The following is a 22,829-nucleotide window of genomic DNA, read 5'->3' as shown; positions in this document are numbered from 1 at the left end:
CTGCGGAAGTATGGGGAGGTGGGTGAAGGGCGCGCGGTTTTCTCTGTGTAGGTGGGAGGAGTGTTGTGCCCAGATGGGAGTGTGTTTGTGCCCGGGATGTCGGGGTCCTCCTTCTGCCTGCGCCGGCATACATCTGCCTGGCAGTCTGCCGCCTCAGCAAGCAAGGGGGGTGAGTTTGGGAGGATGGGGTGTGTAGGAGGAAAGGATGGAAGTGTGTAGGCGGAGGGGTTGGGGCAGGAGGGGGAGCGAGGCGGAGGGAGCCTAGAGGGGGCGTGGTCCTCCCTCCATTTCCCCCGCCCATCTTGCCGAAGGCTTCTCCTGATTGGCTTCTCGACCGCAGGGCTCAGGTTACTTTCGCGAGCAGAGCGGAGCGCGGGAGAGAGGACCCGAGAGCAGAGCGGCTGGTTCAGCGCGGGTCCGCGGGCTCCCCACCGCCCCAGAGTCCCCACCTGGCACCACACAGACCCCACTCCCGCCCTGCGCCAGCCCCTGCCCCAGCAAGGACCTTCAACACCAGCATGGACTGCTGCACCGTAAGTTAGAAGGCCTGGGGGACGGACACTTAGCTTGATTTGGGGGAAGGGGCTCCTGAGAACCCTCTGGAGGGAGATTGAGGGCTGGAAGTGGGTGCAGAAGACCTCGGAGCAAGAAGAGTGCCTGCTGAGACGTGGGTGGTGGGTGGTGGAAGGCACCCGCCTGACTTGGAAGCCCTAGGGAAAATGCTCCCCAACTCGCGGGGGCGTCTGGGCACCCATCAGCCAGGCAGTCTGTGTTGGACTAGGAGCGCCGCAGGGCTTTGCAACCGGGAAGCTGCAGGTTAGACAAGAAGAGGAACTTCCCCCAGAGAGACGCTGGAAACCGTCTTGCGAAGCTATCCCGACTCCTTTCTCCTGGCTTTCGGCCCCCACCCCATTCCCCATCCCATTGCTGCCGCCGGCGGTGGGCGGGCGGGATGACCCTCGTGACCCTCGCGCCCTGTACAGCGCAGGATGGGATAGTCAGTTCATACTGGTTAGCTAGTCGTGCTAATGGGCAGCAAAGAGCCTAGTCCATTTGGTTCTGGGGGGAGATTGATCCGACCTCCAGCGCCTTCTATCCTTGGAGGAAGCTGGGTGAATTGACCGCGAGAGAGCCCTGCTGGCGAGGGAAGTGTGTGTCTGCAGTGTGCCAGCGCCCACACGACCTAACGCCAAAGCAGGTTGCTCGCTGTTAAGGTACTCGGGTATGAAAGCCCCTAGCACAGGACCAGGCTCCTGGCGCACCAGAGGAGTGCAGTCATCATACATATGTGAAATGTATTTGTTATTTTTATTTGTTTATTTTTAGACCCTACATATGGAGAACGTCCTACTCCAAAGTCCTTGTTTTCTCAGACGTTGGGTCAACCCAGCTAATGACACAACAGGTTATGATTTGTCTGCTCCCACCCCCCACCCTGTGGCTTGCAAAAGGAAAACAAAGTGAGATTTGGAAGGAAAGCATAGGCCACTTTAGAAGAAATGAGACTTCCCTATATCTGGGTACCAAGGACTTAGGGACAAGTCCTTGTGGTCGTTATTATGATGTTAACTCTTATTAATACAAATTATAGTTGTCAATTTGTGAATGCTTACTGTGTACCTAACACCTTATATTTAGTCATCACAACAACCCTGCAAGGTAGATATTTTCCCCATTTTACAGATGTGCAAACTGAGGTTTAGAAAGATTATATGTTTTGCCCAAGGAGGCACAGCTTCTACATGTGGAGATGGGATATTAGCCTTGTCTGATTCCAATAGCTGTACTTTAACCTCTCCTATATTTACCATATTTCCTCATTATAAAGGTAATATGCTCATAACAGAAAAATTTTAAAACGAAAGAAAACTATAAAAAAGAAACATGTCAGTCATCTACAATCCCACCCCCAGGAAAAAGCCCTGATAATTAATTTTCTTCCAATTTTTTTCCCTCCATTTGTTATTCTCCAGGAAGCAGTTTTTGGTTGTGAAAGGAGGAATGGGCTCTTGATGGAGGTTCTGGGGCTCCTCCCCGTCCAGCAGTGTTTTATAAAGTGGAGAAAATAAATGGATGGTGGGTTCTGGATATGAGTGTGGGGAGAGGCAATATTGCTAATGGTAAGAATGATGGGGAAGGGAAGGCAGGAAGCATGGTCAGTGGGAAGACAAGAGAGAGAAAAGAATCCGAGAAGCCAGGGAATGAATGTAACTTGTCTCCCCTGGTACCTGCAGTACTAACTAAGGTAGGATGTCCGGTCCCCGCCCGTAGGCTCTGGTCTGCCCTGGACCATGCTCTTGAGTGCCCAGGAGGCCATACTGAGGGACTGGGAGGCATGGTTAGAATCAGGGGCCCCTAAAAAAGGGAGAAGCTACCCACCCAAACAGTACAGAAGAGGCAAATACACAATTATCCCAGTGGCCCAGGGCCCTGGGTGACCTCCTCCAGCACGTTCTGTACACAGGAGCCTTCCCTTCTCAGGTCCTGTCCTAGGTCTGCAGGACTAAAGGGCTGAGCGAGAAACAGCATCACTGTCAGCCTGTGCGGGTGGAGCAAGAAGAAGTAACAGGAGCAGAGGGTTGGGCAGGGCTGGGACTGAACATTTTCCTATCTATCCCCATTCTGCGGAGGGCTGGTCTCAGTGCTGGGAGCAAGCTGGGATGTGCACAGAGAACAGAGTGCATCTGCAGGGCTGGGGACAGGTCCCTCCTCACCTTCCATTCTGGGGCTCTCCTTGCTGACCGTCTGACCTGGTGTTTGGGCAGCATCTAGTCCTGCCTTATTTCCTTCTTTCTCCTTGGTAAGGAGGCTCAAACAGAAATAAGAAGAAGAAAACAGATCTGTTTTTTTTTTTAAGAGCAAGAGCTGTTGATTCAGATGAACCAGTTGCCAATTTCCATAGTCACATATATCTGACTTTCCTGAATTCACTTAATACAAAAAGGCAAAGAAATATTTTTTTGGATCCTACTCCTTTCTTTTGCTTAGTCTCATTGACTTGGTCCAGCTGAACTCAGAAATAATTACCTGCTCCGAGGCAGTGGTTAATAGCACAGGTTTCTGAATCCCACCACTATTTGTCAGCTCTGTGACCTTGGGTAAGTTACAAAATGTCTCTGAGGATGTTTCTCAAACGCTAAAATGGGGATTAAATGAAGCAATGTGTGCAAAGCGCTTAGTACAGGGCCCAGCATTTAACAAGCAGTAGGCAGGGATCATTCTTAAAGCTTTTAGGATTTGGAAGCTAAAGGAGACTTCATTCACCGAGGCTAAGTTCTAGCTGTGGCTGAAGATATTGAGACCTGCAGGGGTGGAGTGATGTGCCCATTTGGGACCAGAAGGCATGGCTGGTGTTTTGCCCACTGCTCTGTCCACCCCACCCCCAGGCACCCACCATCAGATCTTGGCTTTGGAAGGCACCAGTCTGGGCACTATGACCCTTCCTGGATTCCTTTTACTGTCTCTCCATTTCTGCCTATGGACAAGCCACCTAGCAGCTCTGCCCTGAGAATTCAGCTGGAGGGAGAGGGAGCTGATTCAGGGAGGAGCAAGGTGTCGGGGGTGGCTCTGCCTGTCGTTCCACTCTGGAGGCAGCTGGGGTGGCTGGTGACAGCAGGTGGGTCTTAGCATGGTTGGAGGAAGATACCCCTTCCTCCGCTCAACCTCCACAGCTGCAGGCCCAGGAGACAGGATCAGGAATTTTTTTTTTTTTGATCATTGTCCTCTTTTGAGTAGATGCTTCACTGTTTCCTGAGAATATCCCAAGAAAGGCTTGAGTTCTGAGAATCAAGGATCCCAAAAGAGTTGTCTCCATTTATAGGTGGGGAATAAGACATCAGGGAGAGAGCGCCAGACCCTGGAAAGACAAAAAGAGTATATCGGGCCCCTCCGCAACCACATTGGCCCTTGATAACTGCTTCTAACTGGATTTAGATCCACTGTGGACATCTTGAGTACAAACTGAAGAACTTTGAAGCCCAAGAAATGAAGACAGCTTTGGGAAGCATGATGAGAGGAAACCAGGGCTCAGGCTATCTGAGACATAACCTGTGCCTCCTAGAGCAGGACCTGGCTGGGGCAGTGATCACTGAACCTCCACTCACACCCATCCCACTTCTGTGAACTGGACAGGTGATGGAGGGAGGGGAAAGGAATAGAACAGAATTACTATTACTACATAAGACCTTGGTCATTTCATGCCCATGCTGGAGAAGGCCTCAGGCAAAAAAAAAAAAAAAAAAAAAGGCAGTTTCCTAGGAGCCAGAGGGTCAGTTCAAAGGAGAAATACCCTCCTAATTCTACAGGAACCATCCACTTCCCACCGCACATCATCGCTGTGAGTGATATTAAGCAGCAAAGGGGCTGGGGGCTGAGGCCCTTTCCTTTCCACAATCTTGTCTCTGAAATCAGCAGCGTCAGTTTCCCTCACTCCTTTTGTTCTCAGCTAGGGCAGGCTGCCGGAGAAACAGAAACCTGGGGCATGGGGCTGGGTCTCATTATTATTAGGTTGATCTCTGTGAAATTGTTTTATATGAACACTTTAGCCAACAAAAACCACTGTTCCGCATCAACTTACTGTTACTGAAAGGAAGCATAATAGCTACCATTAATTGAGCAACTAGATTATGCCAGACCTTTCTGCATATCACTGTGCTTCCCCATAACCCAGAGGTAGAAATTATTATCCAATTTCAGATGAAGGAACTGAGATAAGAAAAGATTAGAAAACTTGCCCAAGTCCACTCAGTTACCAAGTGGTAGAGATTGGTTCACTTTTGTGGCTGCCTTTGCTTATTCTGCAGAATAAGGGTTAAAAATATACTCTGGACTCTGACATACAAGAGTTTGAATCTTTGGTCCACTGATAACTATCTGTGTGACCTCAGGTAGGTTTTTAACCCTCTAATCATCAGTTTTATTAGTAAACTGGGACAACAATAAAAGGTACGTCATAGCTTTGTTGCCAGGACTAAATAAAATAACATCTGTAAAACACTGTGTTGCTGCGCCCAGAACAAGGGCAGTGCTTGAATGGCAGCTATTGTCACAATTCTCTTCTCCCTCATGAGCACATCACTGCCAGGGCTTCTTGCTCCTGCTTCTTTCTTCTGTCCTTTTTTGGAATGAAGCCTTTTCTCTGTAGCTTCTTCCAGGCCATCTCCTCGCATTTGAGTACCTCTTGAGGAGTGGTACAGAATGGAGAGACAATGGGAAAACAGCCTCCCGCCTCTAGCCCTGGGTGGAGGGAGGCCACCTCACTGAGGGGTAGCCCCATCTTCACCCTAACTCCAGCTTGGAGCTCTGGTGGGATTTTACTCAGTGAAGGGACTGTCCTGCTCATTCTTCTAAACCTTCTCCCAGGGAATCCTGGGCACAGAAGGGACCCTTCTGAGCTGGAGGCGCCCTCTAAGGACAGGGTGAAAGGCAGCCACCTCGCGGGGTCCCTGCTGTGGTTTACTTTGCTCCTCCAAACCCACCCTCCAGTCAGCTGGGCCACTCTCCTAACTGGGGGGAGGCTGCAGGTGATGGGCCTTGGCTCACTCAGGGCCACCTGGCTGTCCTGAATTCCACCTACCGCTCCCTTCTCTTTCCTGAGTTGGGAACACAATTGTGTCCATCTGACCCTGAACTTTCCTTTTTGCCTGCCGCTGTCCAGGAGGGACACGCACACCAGTGGGCGGCTCCCTCGTCTCAGTACCCCCACGCTCTCCTCCCACCCCACCCTTGCGGGGTCTTGGCCCACTCACCCCACAAGTTCCCCCCTGCCCCGCCCCCAGGAAAGCGCCTGCTCCAAGCCTGACGACGACATTCTAGACATCCCGCTGGACGATCCCGGTGCCAACGCGGCCGCTGCCAAAATCCAGGCGAGTTTCCGGGGCCACATGGCGCGGAAGAAGATAAAGAGCGGAGAGCGCGGCCGGAAGGGTCCGGGCCCCGGGGGACCGGGCGGAGCTGGGGGCGCCCGGGGAGGCGCGGGCGGCGGCCCCAGCGGAGACTAGGCCAGGTGAGGCGGGCCGCAGGCTCCCGACCCCGGACCCCTGAGAGCGGCCCCCCTCCGCCTCCGAAGGAGCAAGGAAGACTAAAGGCGGCTGGGGTGGAGAGGGTGTGGAGTGGGATGTGGAGGGAGCCAAGGATGGGGGTCTCGAAATCTGAGACGCGCGGTGGGTGGGTGGGAGGAGGCAGAGGGGTGCATCGGGTTCCAGAGCTCACCTGTTAATTTCTCCGCCCTCCCTTCTGCCTCGCCCTGGACCGAAGAACTGAGCATTTCCGAAGGTAATGACTACGACACCGAAGCAGCGGGGTGGGACCCCTGAGTGGGAGGAAAGGACCAAATCACCAACACTTACCTCCGCCCGCCCTCAGCCCCTTTCAGCCAGGGAAAGTGCACCTGCGCCTGCGGGTCTTTTAACACTTAGAGACACCTGAGGCTGTGACGGGGACACACCTGGACCAACACAGACTCTCAGTCACCCCCACTTGGCGGCACAAGCCCAGCCAGGGCCATAAGCACCCTGCGGCTCACACGTGTACTGGCCATGGGCTCATGTCAGCTCAGTGACTCCGGGTGGGCGGTTCCGGGTGACCGGGGCTCTGCTGCTCCCCGCCCTAGTGTCCTGGTTCAGGAAGGATGGGGGAGAGAAAGTACGAGGGGAGAGCAGATCTTCTCTCTCCTCAGTTCCCGAAGAGAGATGGATGCCGCGTCCCCTTCGCAGTGACGAGACTTCCCTGCCGTGTTTGTGACCCTCTCCTTCCCACCAACCTGCCAGCTTCAGGAGCCTTCTCTGCGTCCCCAGAGACCCCCTCTCCCAAGCAGGCTCCGTGGAGGAGTCGCTAAGTCCGTCCTCTTTTAGTTAGTTCTCCAGTCTAGTGTGGTCCCCATTCGCCCTCCCTCCCCACCATAACCCCAACCCCGTGCTCCCGAATCTTCCTTCTTTAGCTTCTCGCCCACCTCTCCCCGCACCCAGCATGCAGCTGTGCCTCCGCAGCCTCGGTGCGCTTCCCTTCGCGCACTGCGGAGGGCGCCCTAAGCATTGCCCAAGGACACACTTAAAAAAAAAAAGTCTCCATTCTGTGCGCAGCTAAAGGGGGCGTCCTGCGTCTCTGTGCTGTTCTCTCCCCACTCTAGCCCCAGAATTTCGGATCTGGGGCGAGGAGAGAGGGGAGGAGGGGTTTTATGGTGTCGGATACCCCTTGCTGTGATCGGAAGGGAAGTCCCTATTTCACACCCCAACCCCACGCCTGCCTGTAATCTGCCCTCCTCTGTCCCCAGCGCACCCGGAGAGCCGCCTCTCCAGCTCTCTGCTTATTTAAGCAAACGCCGAGCGCCGGGGAGGCTCGGTAGGAGGAGTCTTCCGCGGTCCCGCCCCTGCTCCTGCTGGCCCCGCCCCCACCGGGCTCCTGGGGCTGTGGCCGGAAGGTTTTTTATCTCCGTGTGTGCATGTGACCGTGCTGGGTTGGAATGTGAACAATAAAGAGGAATGTCCAAGTGTTCAGAGGGTGCCAGAGGGGAGGGAGTTTGGATGCACAAGGCCATCACTCGAAATGTGAACAAGTCTCCTTGGAACAAACCAAAAAGTGGAGAGGGGGAAGGGAGAAGAGGGACCTAGGCTAGAACTACCCCTAGGAACCAATGAAACTTAACTTCTTGCAGCATCACCTCTGGGACTTCAAGCCCGCTCCTTCCTTTACCGGTAATACTCCTTGGGCCGCCTAGAGGAATTTGTTATACCCGCAGAAAGAAGAGGGAGACAATATGGCACCCAAAGGCTTTAATTCTTTGTATTCCCCCTCAGGAATCCAGAGAGAAATCAGACAATTGTAGGGAGCTTGGACTTGGTGGTTGTCACAGTGCTGGCAGAGGGGGCGCTCTCCAGGAGCCCCTTGCTAGAATCAGCCCTCACAGAAGTTTGCTCTGAAATCCCAGGTGCAACGGCATCCTCCCTGATGGATGTAGGCAATTGTTAGTGAACGCTGGAAGCATCCCTCAGAGCACGCCTTTCCTCTGACCCAGGGACTTTTCATTTTTACTGTGCATGGGAATCATCGTGGAACTTCGGTTGAAATGAAGCTTCCAGGCCCCATCACCCTCTGGCTCGCGCGCGCGCACACACACCCACACACACACAGATTCTGCTTCTGGAGGGATAGGAAGTGGCCTGAATCTGAAGGTTTAACACACTCCGGTGATTTCTGTCCAGGTAATCTGAGGACCACATTTGGAGAAACATTGCTCTGGTCCCTATTCTGACTCCACAGCTGACCCCTAAAGTTGATGACAGGTTGCTTTTGCCTCCTTTCCTTACTGCCCCACACAGATGAACCAAACTCAGCTGAGTGCTCAGGACAGCCTCAACACCCGGCCTCCGCCTCCTGCCCATGTGTACAAAAGGCCTTGAAAAGTGAAATGTAAAAATTCTCCTAAGTATGAGGAGAATGAGGGCAGTTCGTGAACCAAACCCTCCACTGTGTACACTTGACTCACATGCTCTAATACCTGGGCTGTCCTGCCACCCCCACCACCAAAGCCCAGGGCTGAACAGAGCCCCTCACTCTGACCCACCCCAAAGGTGTCAGAGTTGGAGGGCTGAAGTCACCAGCACTTAACCCAAGTCATTTCCTCCCACTCTGCCCCAGCCCCCAGCCCTCCTGCTCACCGTAGGTCACTACCCCCATATATCTCCTTGCGCTTCTTCCGCCTCTCTTTCTGGAACCTTCTCAGGCAGAACACAGCAACTGACAGGATCAGCACACCCAGGAGCACCCCAATCAAAGCCCCAGCCACTCGGCCTTTGGAAGGGTCTAAGGAGACACAGGATCCTCAGAGCTGCAGGCCTTCCTTGGTGCCTCAGATAGCGTCATGCAGGCCCCTCACCCAGGCCTGCCAGCCCAGCCTTTGCCCAGCACCCCCTACCAGTCACAGAGAGGGTCAGCTCACAGGATGCACTGCCCATCTGGTTGGTGGCCACACAGCGGTAGGTGCCCGCAGATGCCAGGGAGAGATTGGTGAGAATGAGCTGGCCAGTCACCTCATCTAGAGGGTAAAGAGAAAGCGTTCATCACTTATTCAGCTCCCAGGGAGCTATACCATGACAAAACCGTGTTTCATTTCATCCTTACAACAGTCCTGTCAGGAAGGGACTAGGCGGCTCATTCTAGTAGTGGGGAGACGGGCTCAGAGGGGGAAAGTAATTGTCCAAGGTGACCCAGAGAGGAAGCGCTGAAGCCACTGCAACTTCCGTGCCCGTCCCACCCTACACAACTGGCTTTTCGGGGCCGGGGGAGACTGCACACACTTGAGGGGTTCAGAAACCGCAATGGAACTGGGGTGATGTGCCTACTGGCTGATGTCAGATTTTTGGTTTCAGGGAAAAGGTTTGATTGCTAGAAACTGTAACCTCTGGGGTGGCTGTAAGCTGACACAAATGATTTTCTAAGTTGCTTACCTTCTTGTTAGAAGGAAGACCGTACATCAGGAGGTGATCTGGGGGCTCTCTGGATGGCTAAAGGGGCTTGCTGGGGCTGGGGCTGGGATGAGAGCCAGGGCACTGGAGCCAGTGCGGAGAGGTTGAGAAGCCAAGGCTCTTAGCCAGTTATGTGGTTCCTCCAAAACTATTGGCTAAATGATTCAAGCCAGTCCCTGCTACTCTGCCCCAGTCTCCTCTCTAGGAATTCTGGAAATGATTTGTGACCCTTAAGAAATCTTAAGATTTTTTAGCAGGGGGAAGGTAGAGCTCAGTGGTAGAGTGCCTGCTTAGCATACACAAGGTCTTGGGTTCAATCCCCAGTACCTCCACTAAAATAATAAATAAATATATAAATATGTAAATAAACCTAATTACCCCCCAAAAAGAAATCTCAAAGAAATCCCCCAAAATAGACAAGTGGGAATCACAGAATGCCCCTTGCCTTCCACTCTCTTCCAAGATATCAGGAGTACGTTTAGCTGAGAAATGCCCCCAGGACCACGCAGCCACAGACTGTACAGAAAGACAAAGGGAGCAATAAAGGAAGCCAAGGAAGAAGCAGGGAAAAGTGTAGCAGTTTGTCTCCTACCGCAGGCTTGGAACTTGTACTGTGGGTGTGTGGAGTTTCGAGCTTTGCCCAGGTCCTGAGTCCCTTCTTCCTCGGTGGCTGGGTCCTTACCTTGCACCATGCTGCCGGGAGAAGGTGGAGAAGACGATCCAAGGTGGACCCAGTTGTACACAGGCCTGGGGGCTCCCTCGGAAGAGCTGCATCTCAGTGCAGCGGAGCCCCCCACGGAGGTTTGACCGCTGTGACTGCACCAGGGCCGACTGGGGGGCACTGCAAAAATCACAGGAAGTACCTTAGCCATTTCCGACCCCCACGCCCACGAAGTGCTAGATTTCCTGCTTCCATGCTCCTGCCGCATAGTGGTCCACGAGTGTCTACACGCCACTGCGTTTCCAGGAAATGATTTCCACTATTGGAAATACTGATAGAAAATTCTTCCTCACTTTGAGCCAAAATCCAAGTAACATCCACCCATTGGTCCCAATTCCTGCCCTCTGGGCCCTCAAAGAGAAATGAAAAATCTCTTCTCCCCAGGACAGCCCTTCAGATATTCGAATGCAGCTGTCATCCCACCTTCTAAGCCTTCTCTTTTCCATCTAAACATCACCAGCCTCTTTAATAGTTTCTTCAGTTTGCTCAGCTCCAAGCAGGCTCTAGTTTGGGGTGAGATGGACTCTCTGAAAACAAACTTAGTGCTTAGAGATACGGGCCCTTTTTCCTTTAACAGCCACGCCCCCTCCCTGCTGCTGACCTAGAGAGGGACAGAATCTGAGCTACAGATAGGAGGTTCCCCCAAGACAGAGCTGTTGGGGGCATGACTCAGATCCTTATCTGTGGGAAGGTTCTCTCTTGAACATTTGCTAGAGACTGAGGGAGGGGACACTTTTGGTGGAGGGTAGAGCAGGGGGATGACTGCAAGACTTTGGGAAGAGGGTATTTTCCCTCGAGGTCCCCAGTGCAGTTGTGCGCTTGGGCTGGAAATCAGGACAGGGGAGGATTTAGCAGGGCCAGTGCAGTCTCTCAGGATACATGGTCCCCAGTTGCCCTGCCTTACCCAGCACAGTAAGGTTGATTAGCCCCAATCCATTGGTGTAGAAATCTGGTGGGTTGTTAACATGGCAGAGGTAGGTTCCAGTGTCTGAGGGGCGGACATCAGTCAGCTTCAGGCTGGCAACACCTCCTGTGGGGGGGTTGTGAAGCAGGCTGGCCCTCTCTGCCTTAGAACCAGTTGGATACAGTTGACCATTGGTGAAGTACAGGATCTGGGGAGAAGCAGAAGACACACATACATGCCTTTTGCCACCTGGCACCAACTCTACAGTCTTTCTCAAAAGTGGGTGTAAGAGGGCCCCTCCCTTACAGCAGCTGGGAAGCTGATACTCTGAGCCAGAACCATGAAGGTCTACCTGTCCCCAGATATCATCCTTCCCCAGATACTAAACGAACTAGATTCATTGCTCTCAGCTAATTGTGGCTCTCAATAATAATAATGCAAATATTCCTGGAAGGAACAGCATTTTATCCCGGCTTAGCCTCAGTGGGTTCATTAACTGAAACTAGAGCCGCACTAATGCACTTAGGGGCTTTGGGGGAGGAAGCTGGGTATTCAGCGCTGTATATGTGATACAGACTCACCAGGCTGCAGTCCTAAGAAAATCTAGAAAAAGGCCACCGATTTTTTCACCCAAGCATACTAATCCACAAACACACCCTCTCCGACCCACACCCTCATCCTAGGTGGGCCCTCTGTTCCTGCCTCTCCCAGCCTGAGCTGCCAAGAGGCAGGAGGGTCCCCACTCTGCGCAGGTGCCCTCAGCTTACAGGTTGGGAATCGGAGATGGGCCTCCCAGGCTGTACGAAGCTCCACTCCAGGGCGAAGTTGTCTCCCACCGACGTGCTGTAGCTGCAGGTCAGCTCTGCGGTCTTGCCCAGCGGCACGCCCAGGGGCTCGGCGGGCACCTCCACCTCCACAGCCAGCCCGGGAGCTGGGGGCGCGGCAGGCACAGGCGGGAGAAGTGCTCAGATGACCCGGCCAGGCCTGGGGTGATCAGAGGCCTGGACGGGCAGTGGGGGGTGGGGGTGGGGGGCGCCCTCCCGGGGTCCAACTCCCTCTGCTCCATCCCTCCCTTCCTGAAACCTGAGGTTTCCGGGAGGGAGGAGCCGACATCCTGGCCGGGTTTGTGGGTAAAAGGACCGAGAATGGGCCAAGTCTCAGGGTGTGTTTGTCGGGAAAGGAAAACAATAGTCAGGTGATGGTTAAATTCTCCTGAGGCCCAACTCTTCTGCGGGCCTTCCTGCCTCCCTTCTCCGCCCTCCTAAGCTTCAATGCCTCCTCCTCAACCTCGCCCCAACCGCGGCCCCTGGAGTCCAGTCTCTGCCCCCCAGCTCTCACCACAGTCCGCTGGCCCCCTCCTCACCACTCAAGCAGACCCAACACAACAGGGCTCCACAGAGGGAAGGCCCTGGGAGCTGGGTCATGGCTGTGTCCTGCCCGCTGTTGGTCTGTCTGGGTGTCTGGGTCTGGCAGAAGGAAGGGAGCACCCACAGGGCAGCCTCCTGGTGCCAGGCTCTAAAGAGACTGGCTATCTCAGAGCAAACAAGGAGAGAGGCTGGGCCCTCAGGTAAGGAAGTGCTCCTCCCTCCTCCAGACCCAGTGCAGGAATCATTCTAGCCCTACTCCCTTCTTATGTCCCCTTGCCCCCAATTTCTGAAGCTGTCAGGCCCTGGGGAAAGCGTTGTGCTTGGGGTGGGCACCCCTGGGCGGGGAGGGATCAAAACGGGAGCTCTGCAGGAAAAAAAGAGTGACCCTGGAGGCAGAGGGACTTGTTCTGAGAACCTGAGCGCTGGCAAATGACGTCACACTTTGGGGCCTCACGTGGAGGTTAAGCTGCAGGCCGAGACCCCACCTGACCCCTTTGGAGAGTCTTGTTCCTTCCGAGGCCCTTCCTTTCTCCTCTGACGTCTCTTCTTTGGCACTTTTAACACCACTTGCTGAGACAGGCATCTCCATGGAAACTACAACCTCTGGCCTGTCCCAGAACCACCCCATTTCATGGGCAGAAAAACAGGGATCTGGAGGAGACTGCACTCTTGGTAGGAAAGCAGGATTGTGGCAGGATTGTGGCAGGATTGTGGCAGACACCGGCACCACATCCTGTGTCCTGCTCTCCCTCGGTCCAGGGGGCATCACTGCTGGATGGGCAGGAAGATGGGTAAAGATTCCGAAGTCTGGGGCAGGGAACACAAGTCAGGCTCCTCTCCCCAGCCCTTGAGGAGGAAGCAGGAGATGAAGTGCATGCACACCCAAGCTCTGAGCACTCAAGCTCCAGCAGAAAGTCACCAACTTCATCCCCTTGCTGCTCGGAGTGGGTAAGCATGTCCCCAGCCTCAGGCTCTTTGTGTCTCTCCACCATTGCCTGACAGCAAATGACCCTTTTAAAGACTCTAGAAGAGCCATCCCGAGCCAGTAAGCTGAGCCAGAGGCCATGTGCAGAAGCCCTTTGCGGTCCCCCGCCTGGGTAGTGTCCTCTTTGCATCATCCTGAGACTCAGCCTCTCCTGGGAATTCCAGGTTTGAAAAGGCAATTCGACGCTCTCACTTCCCATACAAACACAATGTATCTTTATTGAAGTTTGCTAAATAAAAGCAAAATCATGCATTTCAAGTTAGTTTAAAAAATACCGTACTTATCCCTCGCCCCCAAACCCAACCAGGCCAGCAGGACAGGTTATATTAACGCTGGGAGCTGGAGTGGGAGTGAAGAATGGTGTTAGATGGGGTGGGGTCCAGTCCAGGGGGGCCTGGAGGGCTTGGCTGGCAGGCCCTTCCTGGCCCCGAGGGGCTAGGAGGGTGGTAGCATTCTCAGCAGCATTCCACTCCAGTCTCAGAGAGAGAAGGCCCAGGAAGAGGGTGGAGGCTTTTCCGAATCCCAGGTCCGCTTCCTGTTCTCCTATGTTCTGGAAGTTTGGGTCTTAACTGAGATTCAGTTTCCCCAGAGTAAAGAAAGGTGTGGGCAGAGGACTGGAGGTCTGGAATGTGGCCACCCTGCCAAGACTCAGGCCTCTGTGCTGGGGATGTCCCCTACAGGAAGGAGAGAAACCAGATGGCTTAGCCAGCGAGGGGCCGAGCCATCACACCAGAGACCCAGCCTGACTCTGGGCAGGCACCATCACGGGGACAGCACCCATGCGGCTCAGAGCAGAGGAAGAGACCCCAGCAGGGCTATGGGATATTGGTTGAGGGTGGGCCCCATCTGTCCTGGGCAGCCCTGGGGAGGGCGGGACCTGACTGGAGAGGCTGGGTGTGGGGGTCAATGCACCAGGCCTGGGGGTGCCTCGAGGCAGCCGGAGGGCTCGCGCTGAGGTGACAGAGGAAAGGGTCCCATTCTTGGAGATTGTGTCTGATCCCTTGGGCCAGGGCAGGGTCCGGGGAGCGATGGCATCCTCCCTAGTCATCAAAGAAGTAATACAAGGTCAGAAGCTGGAAGAGGGGGAGGGAAGAGTTTCCACAAGCCTTGTCTTACTCACCACCACCCCCCCTTCAACACTCCTCTGTTCCCTTAAATTGCGCATAGAAATGATGTTTCAGCCACTGTCCTTCTTTCATGAGATGACAGCTGCCTGAATTCCCAGCCCCTGTAAGGGGAGCGAGGAGAGCCCCATCCTGGCAGGGACTGGGGACACTTACTTGATATCGTTGGCCTGCTCCTCTAGGGCCTTGGTCCTGCGATGGTACAGGATGACCAGCACAGCCAGCAGCCCCAGTCCAACCAGGGTGCCCACCACAGCTCCAGCAACCACAGTAGCCCCATGGCCTGGAAAAACCTTGCTGTCAGAGGGGGACTCCCAGCTGCTCAGCCGCCTTTTCCAACCCCAGTGCTGCACTGTCCCATGGCCACCACATGCATTTTCTCCCTTTGTTAGAAGAAGGTGACTGTCAAGCAGAAAGTGGTCACTGACCCAATGCTTGTATGAACATTTGATCAAGACAAGCTCTTTGTCCTGTTATAATGAGAGGCCTCAGCAGACACTCTTCTCTTGCACACCCACCCCTACCACTGACCAATCGTCTCCTTAACCACACTTACCCCTCACTGACCTGTGCTCACTTCCAGGGTCACATTGCACTGGGCACTGCCCACCTCATTGTGGGCCTTGCAAATATACACTCCGGACATGGAAATGGAAAGGTTTTTGAGGCTTAAAGACCCATGGATGGCATCTGTGAACACAATTTAGCCATCAGTCCAGGGATCCTCTTTCCCATAAAAAAAATCCCGCCCCTCCTCTGGAAGGTCCTCTTTGACGGGCTGGGAGACTCGCTGTCCGTTCCCTGATGGAGGGACAGCCGTGACAGCTGGAATGCTGGTTCTGCTCCTGGCTGCCGAACTTCCAGCTCAGTACCTGTCCCCATTTCCACCACTCAGTGTCTCCAAGTGATATCTGAGAGGAGGCTAAAGAGGAAATGATGCCCAGAAAAACCCAAACACAATTTTTACTTTTATTTCTGAATGGCAGAGCAGTGAGAGAGAAAGAAGATTGGGAGAGGAATTAGAAAACCTGGGTTTTAGGCATGTGACTTTAAGGAAATTACTTGCTATCCCTGGGTCCCAATTTCTTCATCTGTAAAGTGGGGTAATATGACCTACCTGACAGTGTTGAAAGGATTATATGAAATGATCTAATGATTTTAACAGTTAAAGTGTACTGGCTGCTCACCACACCAAAGACTGAGTGAGCTCTTTATGTGTGCTAAATTACAAAAGTTTCACAACAAATCTTTCCTTTAAGCACTAGGTAAAAAAGTTAAAAACTTTTATTATAAAAATGGTCAAATGAAAAGTAGAAAGAGGGACAAAATGAAAATCCATATACCCACCAACTTAAATTCAATAATTATTAACATTTTGCTTTACTTATTTCTTTCTCTTTTTTTCTGAGACATATTATAATAAACATTTCAGCATGAAACAAAAAGTAAGGATATTGTCCCACATAACCACAAACCATTACCACACCTGATGAATTAATAATAACTCTGTGAAAGCATCAAATACTCCATATTAAAAAGGTTTCATCAATTATATCTCAGTAAAATTGAAAAAAAAAAAGTTCCAATTGCCCCCAAATGTCTTTTACAGCTGGTATGTTCAACTCAGGGCTATTGATAATCCCATTCTACAGATGAAGAAATAGAGGCACAAAATCACACACCTAGTGAGTGGCTGAGCTGGAATCTGCACGCAGGTGTTCTGGTCCCCCAGCCTCTGGAGTAAGTACCATCAGTGCACAGCGCAGGAAAGCCCCAGTATAGCGCCTGCACCTGCCAGGCCCTCTTTCTCCAGCCCCCTCCCCCCATCCTCCTCCTCCACCCAGTGCTCTTCAGCCTTGCCTCCCCCTGCACCCTAGCCCCTCTGGTACCTCGTTTCCCCCACCCCAGCCACACTCTCAGTTGTCTCCAGAAGTCCCCTCACCTAAAGCTGGCGCAAAGAAAACCTGGGAGGATGGGGGCGACCGCACCCACTGGTATTGGGCAGCAGGCTTGCTCCTTGGGGACTGGCAGCCCAGGGTCACGTTGGTCCCCACGCGGGGCACGCCCCGGAGGTGGCAGGATGGAGGAGCTGGAGGAACTGGCAGAGGGGAGACAGGTTAAAAACTCACAGCCAGGGCACCAACAGCTCCCCTCCCCCACTCCCACACACTGACCCTTCTGTCACTCCCTCTGCCCCTCCCCCGACCTTGACACTCAGTCCTTTGGGAGAGGGACCTCCCTGGCCTCCCCGGGGTGCTCCCCACTTACCCAGCACATTGAGTTCTAACGTTCTGCTGCTGTGAACTCTGCTCTCTTTGCCTTGACTGGCTTGCACATTCACAGAACAGAGGTAGGGCCCAGAGTCTTTCTCCTGCAGGCCCTGGAGCCGCAGGGACACGTTCCGGGAGGGCATGGAGTAGACCAGGGAGGCTCCAGTTTTGCTAGAGGTGACCCCACTGATGTGCGACAACACCTGCTATGGGGCATGACACCTCCCCGTTATTACATGCATGTTCTGTGTCCGTGGGCAGCTCCTTCCCTGCCCTCCCCCAAACTGGGGGTCTTCAAATGCCCCTCACCTGCACCCCGCCCAGCTCTCCATTCACTCCCTGTCCCCCTAGCCACTCTCTCATTGCCCAGGTCCTCTTCACCAGAGCAGTGGGAGGTGTGTCTTCACCTCCCACTTGGGAGTTTAGAAAGTGGTATGATGGACAAGAGATGGTGCAAACAGGGGAATGTATGAAAGAAACTTAGACTGCCGGGTAGCTCCAAGAGAAAAAATATATTTTTAAATTTTTTTTGAAGATTCCCCCAATGTTTAAGGCCCTATGGAACCTGGATCCACCCCTGTAGTCTGAGTTTCTTTCATACTTACCCACTACTTATCAAATGACTTTCCAAACATGCTTTCTAGGGCCCTGCAAGGAGCCCATGCAAGTAAGGGGCTGAAAATGATGGTTTTGTAGGTTTCTGGATAAACTTGCCTCTGAGTCTGATGTCAGGAAGGAGGATAATGGGAGATTGTAGGAGGAGACTGCTCCTTGCCTCTCCAGGGGGTTATAAAGGGGCAGCAGGACAGATAATCATTTGGGAAGAGAAATGGCCTGTGACAATGTCCCAAGTACAGATAATGTGAAAATGAGAAGATGCTCACCTTTTAAAAGTTGTGTGATACTTGCCCTAACTTTCCTATACCCTCAATCCTCATGTTCCCCCTCACCTAGCAAAGTAAAGCGCCTGTCCACTTGTCAGTGTGCACTGGACTTCCAGGGGAACCTGGGGGAAAGAGAATTCTTTGGGGAAGACTCCAAGATCAAAACAAAAATTGAACTGGTGAGGAGGACCTTGCTTTTCCCTGAAATTCCTTTGCAACTTCCATTCCCTGGCCACCCCTCCCACGGTTGCCAGCTCCCCTCTATGGCTCCCAATGGATGTAGCTAGCCTCTGCCGAGAAGATTTCCTCACCTCCATCAGACCCTTCTCTTTCTCTAAGAACCACATCAGGGTGAGCACCTCCCAAGGCTTGGGCTTGGTCGAAGACACCTCCCCTTGCAGTGTGTACCACACGGGGAGCACCACTTCCGCTCCCTCTACCGCCTGCAGCTTGGTCAGTCCAGGGGGCACATGCAGCTCCAGCTGGGCCCGCGACGGGGGTGCTGGGGACGAGAGTGAGGAAGGTGAGTGCAGACTCTGTCCACCGTGCGGCTGGAGGGGAGGACGAGCCTCGCGGGGTCCCGGCACTGCAGGTCTCCGGGACAGCCCAAGGATGGCTGACCTGGGACCCCACTGTCAGTTTCACCAGGGCTTATCCTCCCCAACCTCAGCCTTGTAGCAGGGATGGGAACACGTGTCTCTGCATTTCTTTGTATCCAGAAGTGGAGATTTCCGAGCCCCAAGGGGAGGGGGAAGATTTTCAGCGAGAAGGGGACGACAACAAAGAGGAAGGGGCAGATTAAAAGTTTTGATCCATGCTACACATAGGCTACTTGCTCCTGCAATTTCTCGGGGGCAAAAGCCAACAGGGAGAGACCCAGGCCAGGATCAACAGCGTTCCCATCTCCCGAGATCTCAGCCAGATGGGCATAGGGGGTTGGGATGGTTAATCAGTTACCGGTCAGCCCTGCGGCTCCTGAACTACTCTGAACCAGGGAGACTGGAGCGGCCCAGCGCCCAGCCCGGCCCAGCGACTGGGTGCTCCCCACCCTCCCGCTCAGTCTCCACACATGCATTTCCCCAGGGAAGCTTCTAAGGGCCCTTTTGGGGTCCAGGGGATCTGGGCCGGGACCTCTGAGGTCACAGGGAATCAGGGCCGAGCTGGGAGAACGAAGGTCTCCCGGCAATCAAGTACAAAACAACCAAGTTCGCAGCTGTGTCTGCCTGCATATGGCCTTCGGAAGGTGGCCAAGGGTTGGTTTCAAGGAGGTGACTGTCGAATCATGGCATCCAGGAACATTCACTACCCTTCGGAGAGACAATGGAGCAGCCGAGACAAAAGCCCTTTGGGGGAATAACCTTGGGCTTGTACCTTGCCAGGCCTGGGGATGCTGGCGGCCCTAGTCCTTGGCCCTGCTCTTTCTCGGCCTCAACACTCCGCACTAGTGTCACCAGTGCCACCTCTGCGTGGTGGTCAGGGACAGAGGCCGCACACAGGCTGGGCGTTCCACCCTCCTAGAGAGGGGCTGAAGGCTTCTAAGGGCCCCAAAGCGGATCCGGCCAGGATGTGTGTCACCCCCACCGCTTCCTGGCTGGTCCTCTTTACAGAACCCCTACCCTTATTCCTTGGCCTTCTTAGCAGCCCCTTTTCCATTTCCTGGCAGGTCCCTGCAGGCTGAGCAGGAAACTTGTGCCTGTTGATAAGCCTGAAGACAATGAGGAGGCCGCAGCCGGACCGGAGGCTCTGTAGGCGAAAACAGCCTCGCCTCAAGGAGCCGGATGGCCCCTCAGGACCTGTTCACCAGCGGGGACCCTGCGAGGTCTGCGGGTGGTGCCCCTCTGGCCCAGCCCTTCTGCAGCTCACTCAGAGCGGACAGACACGGTTCCCACCCAGAAACCTGCCTGGGTCCCCCGAGAGGGGCCAGCTGCCTCCGTCCTGGGACCCCCAGCAACCTCCCCCAGGTCCTGCATTTATAATTTCACTTTGCAAAAGGTAGAGGGGGGATAAAAATCACTAGTACGGTCCACAGCGCACTCTGGGCAAAGGCTCCGTGCTGCGCCGCCAGCCAGAGACTGGGAGCTGGAGAGGGCCCGGCTTCCTGCCCTGGGTCCTGGGTGTCCGCTGGAGCAGAAGCCCCTCAACCCTTGTCCCCTTTCACTTCCAGGTACCACAGGGAGAGGAAAAGGAGGGGCGGGGTCTGAGTGAAGGAGACAGAGGAGCCCAGGAGAGAGACCCACTTCAGACCAGAGTGAAGGAGCAGGCCAGAGCGAAGGAGGACGAAAATGGGCCCGCTCCCCAGGGCTACTATTTTTAGTCTCCCTCTTTCTCTGAGAAACTCCCCCCGCGGGCTTCTCACGCCCCAGGGGCAGCAGCACTGAGCCACCAAGGAGGAGCCCTGCTTGGAGCAGAAGGGCCTCGCCGGAGCCCCATAGGTTAGAGCTAATGCCTCCCTGCCCACCCCAAAGCACCGCCATCCTGTGGACCATTTAACCCTCAAGTGGGCGGCCGGAGCAAGGCAGTCCCCAGGGCAGCCCCGAAGCGATATTGAGGTTGAAGCCCTGAGTATGAAAACTGAGGCTCAGAATTAGGATGGAAAGAGAATAGGGTGCAGGAGAGCTGCAGATGACGCCCTGGCCACAAACTTGAATTTTTCTCCCTTACTTCTGAGATCCTCAGCAGGAAGGGAGCTGGGGAAGTTGGGGGAAAATGCAAAAAAGGAAAGAGGTGTTGAGGCTGAAGTTGGGAGGTGGTGCTGAGACATTAAGGGACCCTGGAGCAGGCCCACCAAGCCTAGAGGGGGAGGAAGCTGTCCAGGCTTTGTTGTGGCTGGCAGTCTGGTGTTGAGTCCTGCTTTGTCTGGGGACCCTAATACTTCATGCCCCAACACCCTTGCAGCACAGACTGGGCTAAAGGGTGAAATTTAGGTGGTTCCCATCTCAGTCCCCATCACTGTGGTTCAGTTTCTCTCTACATCTTTCCAAGCCTCACTTTCCCTGGTGACCTCCAACCTGAGAGAAATGAGTTAAACTGATCCCGACAAACCTACCCTTCACCCCTATTCGGGATCCTTGAAGAAGGATGGCAGGAAAGCCTGTTTCCTTATAAGTAAAACAGCTTATAATGAGTTCCTGAGGGTCCTTTTTCCCCCAGATGTTGCCCTGGGCCACCCCCAGCTCCTGGAAGCCTCCAACACACCTCAAGCACTTGCTGTATGGAGGTGCCCTAATTCTCTGGCTCTTTGAAGCCCTCCTCTCTATTTCCTTTGTCCTTTTGGCTCTGGGAACCAATGGGGGTGGTGGACCTCTGGGGGGGGGTTCATAATTCTGCTCAGTTCGGCATTCGAACCCCTCCTCCATTTCCTGTGTCCCAAATGACCTCACGGTCGTGCTTTTGGGGCACCTCCCTGGATTCCCAGGGCAGGAAGCAGGAGGGGGCAAGAGGGAGGTTCTGGGCTGGGGAATTGATGTGAGGAGCGTGAAGTGCGTGTGTCAAGCCTAGGGACCAGGGAATTCCCCAGGGGCTCTTGTACATCAGCTTGTGTGTGGGGTTGGGGTGTGGGTAGGGGGCGGGAGGGGGGCTGCAGTTAAGTCCTTAAGCTCTTTAGCCAGCGTCTTATCGAGCAGCTCAGCTCATCCGGCTCTGCTGGGTGGAGGTGGGGAGTGGGGGTGAGGAATGGTTCCAGTCACTCACCCCAAGCGATGCCCTATCCCTCTCCCCTATCGCACACACAAACACGGCGCCCAAAGTGGTAACTGTTCCCTGGCACAGGGGGACAGAAGTCAGCACCAGACAGTGATACCCTGCATGAGGGAAAGTAGAAGCAGGGGAAGGGAGAGAGTCAGAGGCGGGAGTCCCGCCCCTCCCAGTTCCTCATCAGTGCCCAAACCGCCTTCCTCCGGGCCAGGGTCACCCATTCTCCCGTCTCATGTCTCCTCCAGGTCCAGGGTTTCACTCACCGAGGGTAGTCAGCCCCAGGAACAAAAACCGAAGCAAGCTGGTCGCCGGGGACCCGGGCAGGGAAACCATGGCCTTCCCTGGCCCTGACGGAGTCAGGGGCACCGGCTCCGGGACACACCGACCAACAGGTGCTGAGGCTGCGCGACAGCCGGAGTGGACGCGGGAGCCGGGCTACTGACACCAAGGGCGCTCCGGCCAGAGTCTGTGCGTTCGTGTGCCGGTGGTGGGGTGGGGACCGACAGGGACTGGGGGGCGGGGCGTTCGAGGGGGCGGAGAGGTCGCGGTCCTCCCGGGCGGGGCGCGCGGGTGACCCGCCGCGGGGGGAGGGGGCGCTCCTAGCGCTCCGACGGCCGGATGCCAGGCCTCCGCCGGCTCAGGGCGCAGGGTGGGGTCGGGTGAGCTGTGGCATCCTCACAGCCCGCGGGGGGCAAGGGCAGAAGAGAAGGGTCCTGAACTATCACACTGCGCCATACTCTTCCTCCTTCGCCGGCGTGGGGTAGGCAGGAGGGCCAGGAAGGGCCGGAGGTTTGGGGATTATCCGACGTCCAGGGGCCACACGCCCCCTCACCCTCAACAGCCCAGACTGCAGAGCGACTAACCGGCTCCGAGCTTAGGGGTGCCGCATCCTCAGCCTAAAGGAAGAGGAGGGGAGCCGCATTTTTCCAGGGGCCACTGGGGCTCCGCGGCGTGGGAATCGAAGCATTAGGAAGGGGCCAGAGCGCCGGCCGCGCGGACCCGGTTCTGCGGGCCGAAACTACCGATTTCCCAGCGCCGGGGGCGGTCTGGGCCGCGGGAGCCGGCCCGGGGAGCGGCCCGGTTAGGGAGGCGGCCACGCCCGCCTGCGCCCAGTCCCGCACGTGCCGCGTGAGCCCGAGGCGGCGGTAGACGATGCCCGGGGCCGCGCCGGCGGTGGACGCGGGGACTGTGTTCGCCTGTGGGAGGAGAAGAGGGGGGTCTCTCATTAGGTTCTCGGAGACTCCCTAAACCCAGGCCTAAGGGTCAGCCGGGGCTTGTGCAGCAAGCCAGGGGCAGGGAAATGATTGGCGCAAGAAAACCCCAGGAGCTGAGCAGGAAACTGAGTAAGCAAGAGCCTGGTTTCCCGCTCAACTCGGAAAAGCCTTTTGCCGACCGAGGAGGAGGAGACGGCAGCTGCAGG

The 22,829-nt window shown here is 54.9% G+C and overlaps 3 protein-coding genes across 9 annotated transcripts; 1 reads left to right on the top strand and 2 right to left on the bottom strand.

Annotated features, from left to right (window-relative positions):
- The first annotated feature begins 343 nt into the window (after nt 1–343).
- NRGN (neurogranin) lies at nt 344–7,486 on the top strand. The gene is made up of 4 exons (XM_006209838.4): nt 344–533; nt 5,778–6,004; nt 6,256–6,273; nt 6,677–7,486. The coding sequence occupies exons 1-2, from the start codon at nt 519–521 to the stop codon at nt 5,997–5,999; spliced, it is 237 nt and encodes a 78-aa protein (XP_006209900.1). The 5' UTR covers nt 344–518; the 3' UTR covers nt 6,000–6,004; nt 6,256–6,273; nt 6,677–7,486.
- A 272-nt stretch (nt 7,487–7,758) lies between these two features.
- Nucleotides 7,759–12,992, bottom strand: VSIG2 (V-set and immunoglobulin domain containing 2). 5 transcript variants are annotated; one of them, XM_072953876.1, is made up of 7 exons: nt 12,450–12,992; nt 11,854–12,017; nt 11,087–11,294; nt 10,054–10,302; nt 8,936–9,031; nt 8,655–8,799; nt 7,759–7,941 (listed from the first exon to the last, which is right to left on the bottom strand). In XM_072953876.1, exons 1-7 carry the CDS (start codon nt 12,508–12,510, stop codon nt 7,809–7,811), a joined length of 1,056 nt encoding a protein of 351 aa, XP_072809977.1. In that variant the 5' UTR covers nt 12,511–12,992; the 3' UTR covers nt 7,759–7,808. The 5 variants fall into 5 exon arrangements, with proteins under 5 accessions (XP_072809977.1, XP_072809976.1, XP_072809978.1 ...); XM_072953875.1 differs by having other exon boundaries at nt 8,912–9,031; nt 12,450–12,990; XM_072953877.1 differs by having other exon boundaries at nt 10,144–10,302; nt 12,450–12,987.
- A 644-nt stretch (nt 12,993–13,636) lies between these two features.
- Nucleotides 13,637–21,888, bottom strand: ESAM (endothelial cell adhesion molecule). 3 transcript variants are annotated; one of them, XM_072953890.1, is made up of 8 exons: nt 21,673–21,888; nt 18,028–18,218; nt 16,831–17,038; nt 16,505–16,660; nt 15,130–15,252; nt 14,719–14,845; nt 14,351–14,478; nt 13,637–14,112 (listed from the first exon to the last, which is right to left on the bottom strand). In XM_072953890.1, exons 1-8 carry the CDS (start codon nt 21,740–21,742, stop codon nt 14,087–14,089), a joined length of 1,029 nt encoding a protein of 342 aa, XP_072809991.1. In that variant the 5' UTR covers nt 21,743–21,888; the 3' UTR covers nt 13,637–14,086. The 3 variants fall into 3 exon arrangements, with proteins under 3 accessions (XP_072809991.1, XP_072809989.1, XP_072809990.1); XM_072953888.1 differs by having other exon boundaries at nt 13,637–14,478; XM_072953889.1 differs by having other exon boundaries at nt 13,637–14,478; nt 16,831–17,035.
- Between the last annotated feature and the right edge of the window lie 941 nt (nt 21,889–22,829).

Source organism: Vicugna pacos, chromosome 33 (assembly GCF_048564905.1).
Source record: "Vicugna pacos chromosome 33, VicPac4, whole genome shotgun sequence".
NCBI classification, from domain to species: domain Eukaryota; kingdom Metazoa; phylum Chordata; class Mammalia; order Artiodactyla; family Camelidae; genus Vicugna; species Vicugna pacos.
Note: the sequence above shows the minus strand (reverse complement) of the source record. Positions and strands in the feature narration are given on the sequence as shown.

What these genes read in the sequence shown, in the direction of transcription:
- ESAM (XM_072953888.1), bottom strand. Translation starts at nt 21,742, where the DNA reads ATGGTTTCCCTGCCCGGGTCCCCGGCGACCAGCTTGCTTCGGTTTTTG. An exon ending in CCTGGGGCTGACTACCCTCG is followed by an intron (nt 18,219 to 21,672) that starts GTGAGTGAAACC and finishes TCTCGTCCCCAG; the next exon opens with CACCCCCGTCGCGGGCCCAG. An exon ending in GTTAGAACTCAATGTGCTGG is followed by an intron (nt 16,661 to 16,830) that starts GTAAGTGGGGAG and finishes CCCCTCTGCCAG; the next exon opens with TTCCTCCAGCTCCTCCATCC.
- VSIG2 (XM_072953875.1), bottom strand. Translation starts at nt 12,510, where the DNA reads ATGACCCAGCTCCCAGGGCCTTCCCTCTGTGGAGCCCTGTTGTGTTGG. An exon ending in GCTGACCCTCTCTGTGACTG is followed by an intron (nt 8,800 to 8,911) that starts GTAGGGGGTGCT and finishes GTGTCTCCTTAG; the next exon opens with ACCCTTCCAAAGGCCGAGTG. An exon ending in TATGGGGGTAGTGACCTACG is followed by an intron (nt 7,942 to 8,654) that starts GTGAGCAGGAGG and finishes TACATCCATCAG; the next exon opens with GGAGGATGCCGTTGCACCTG.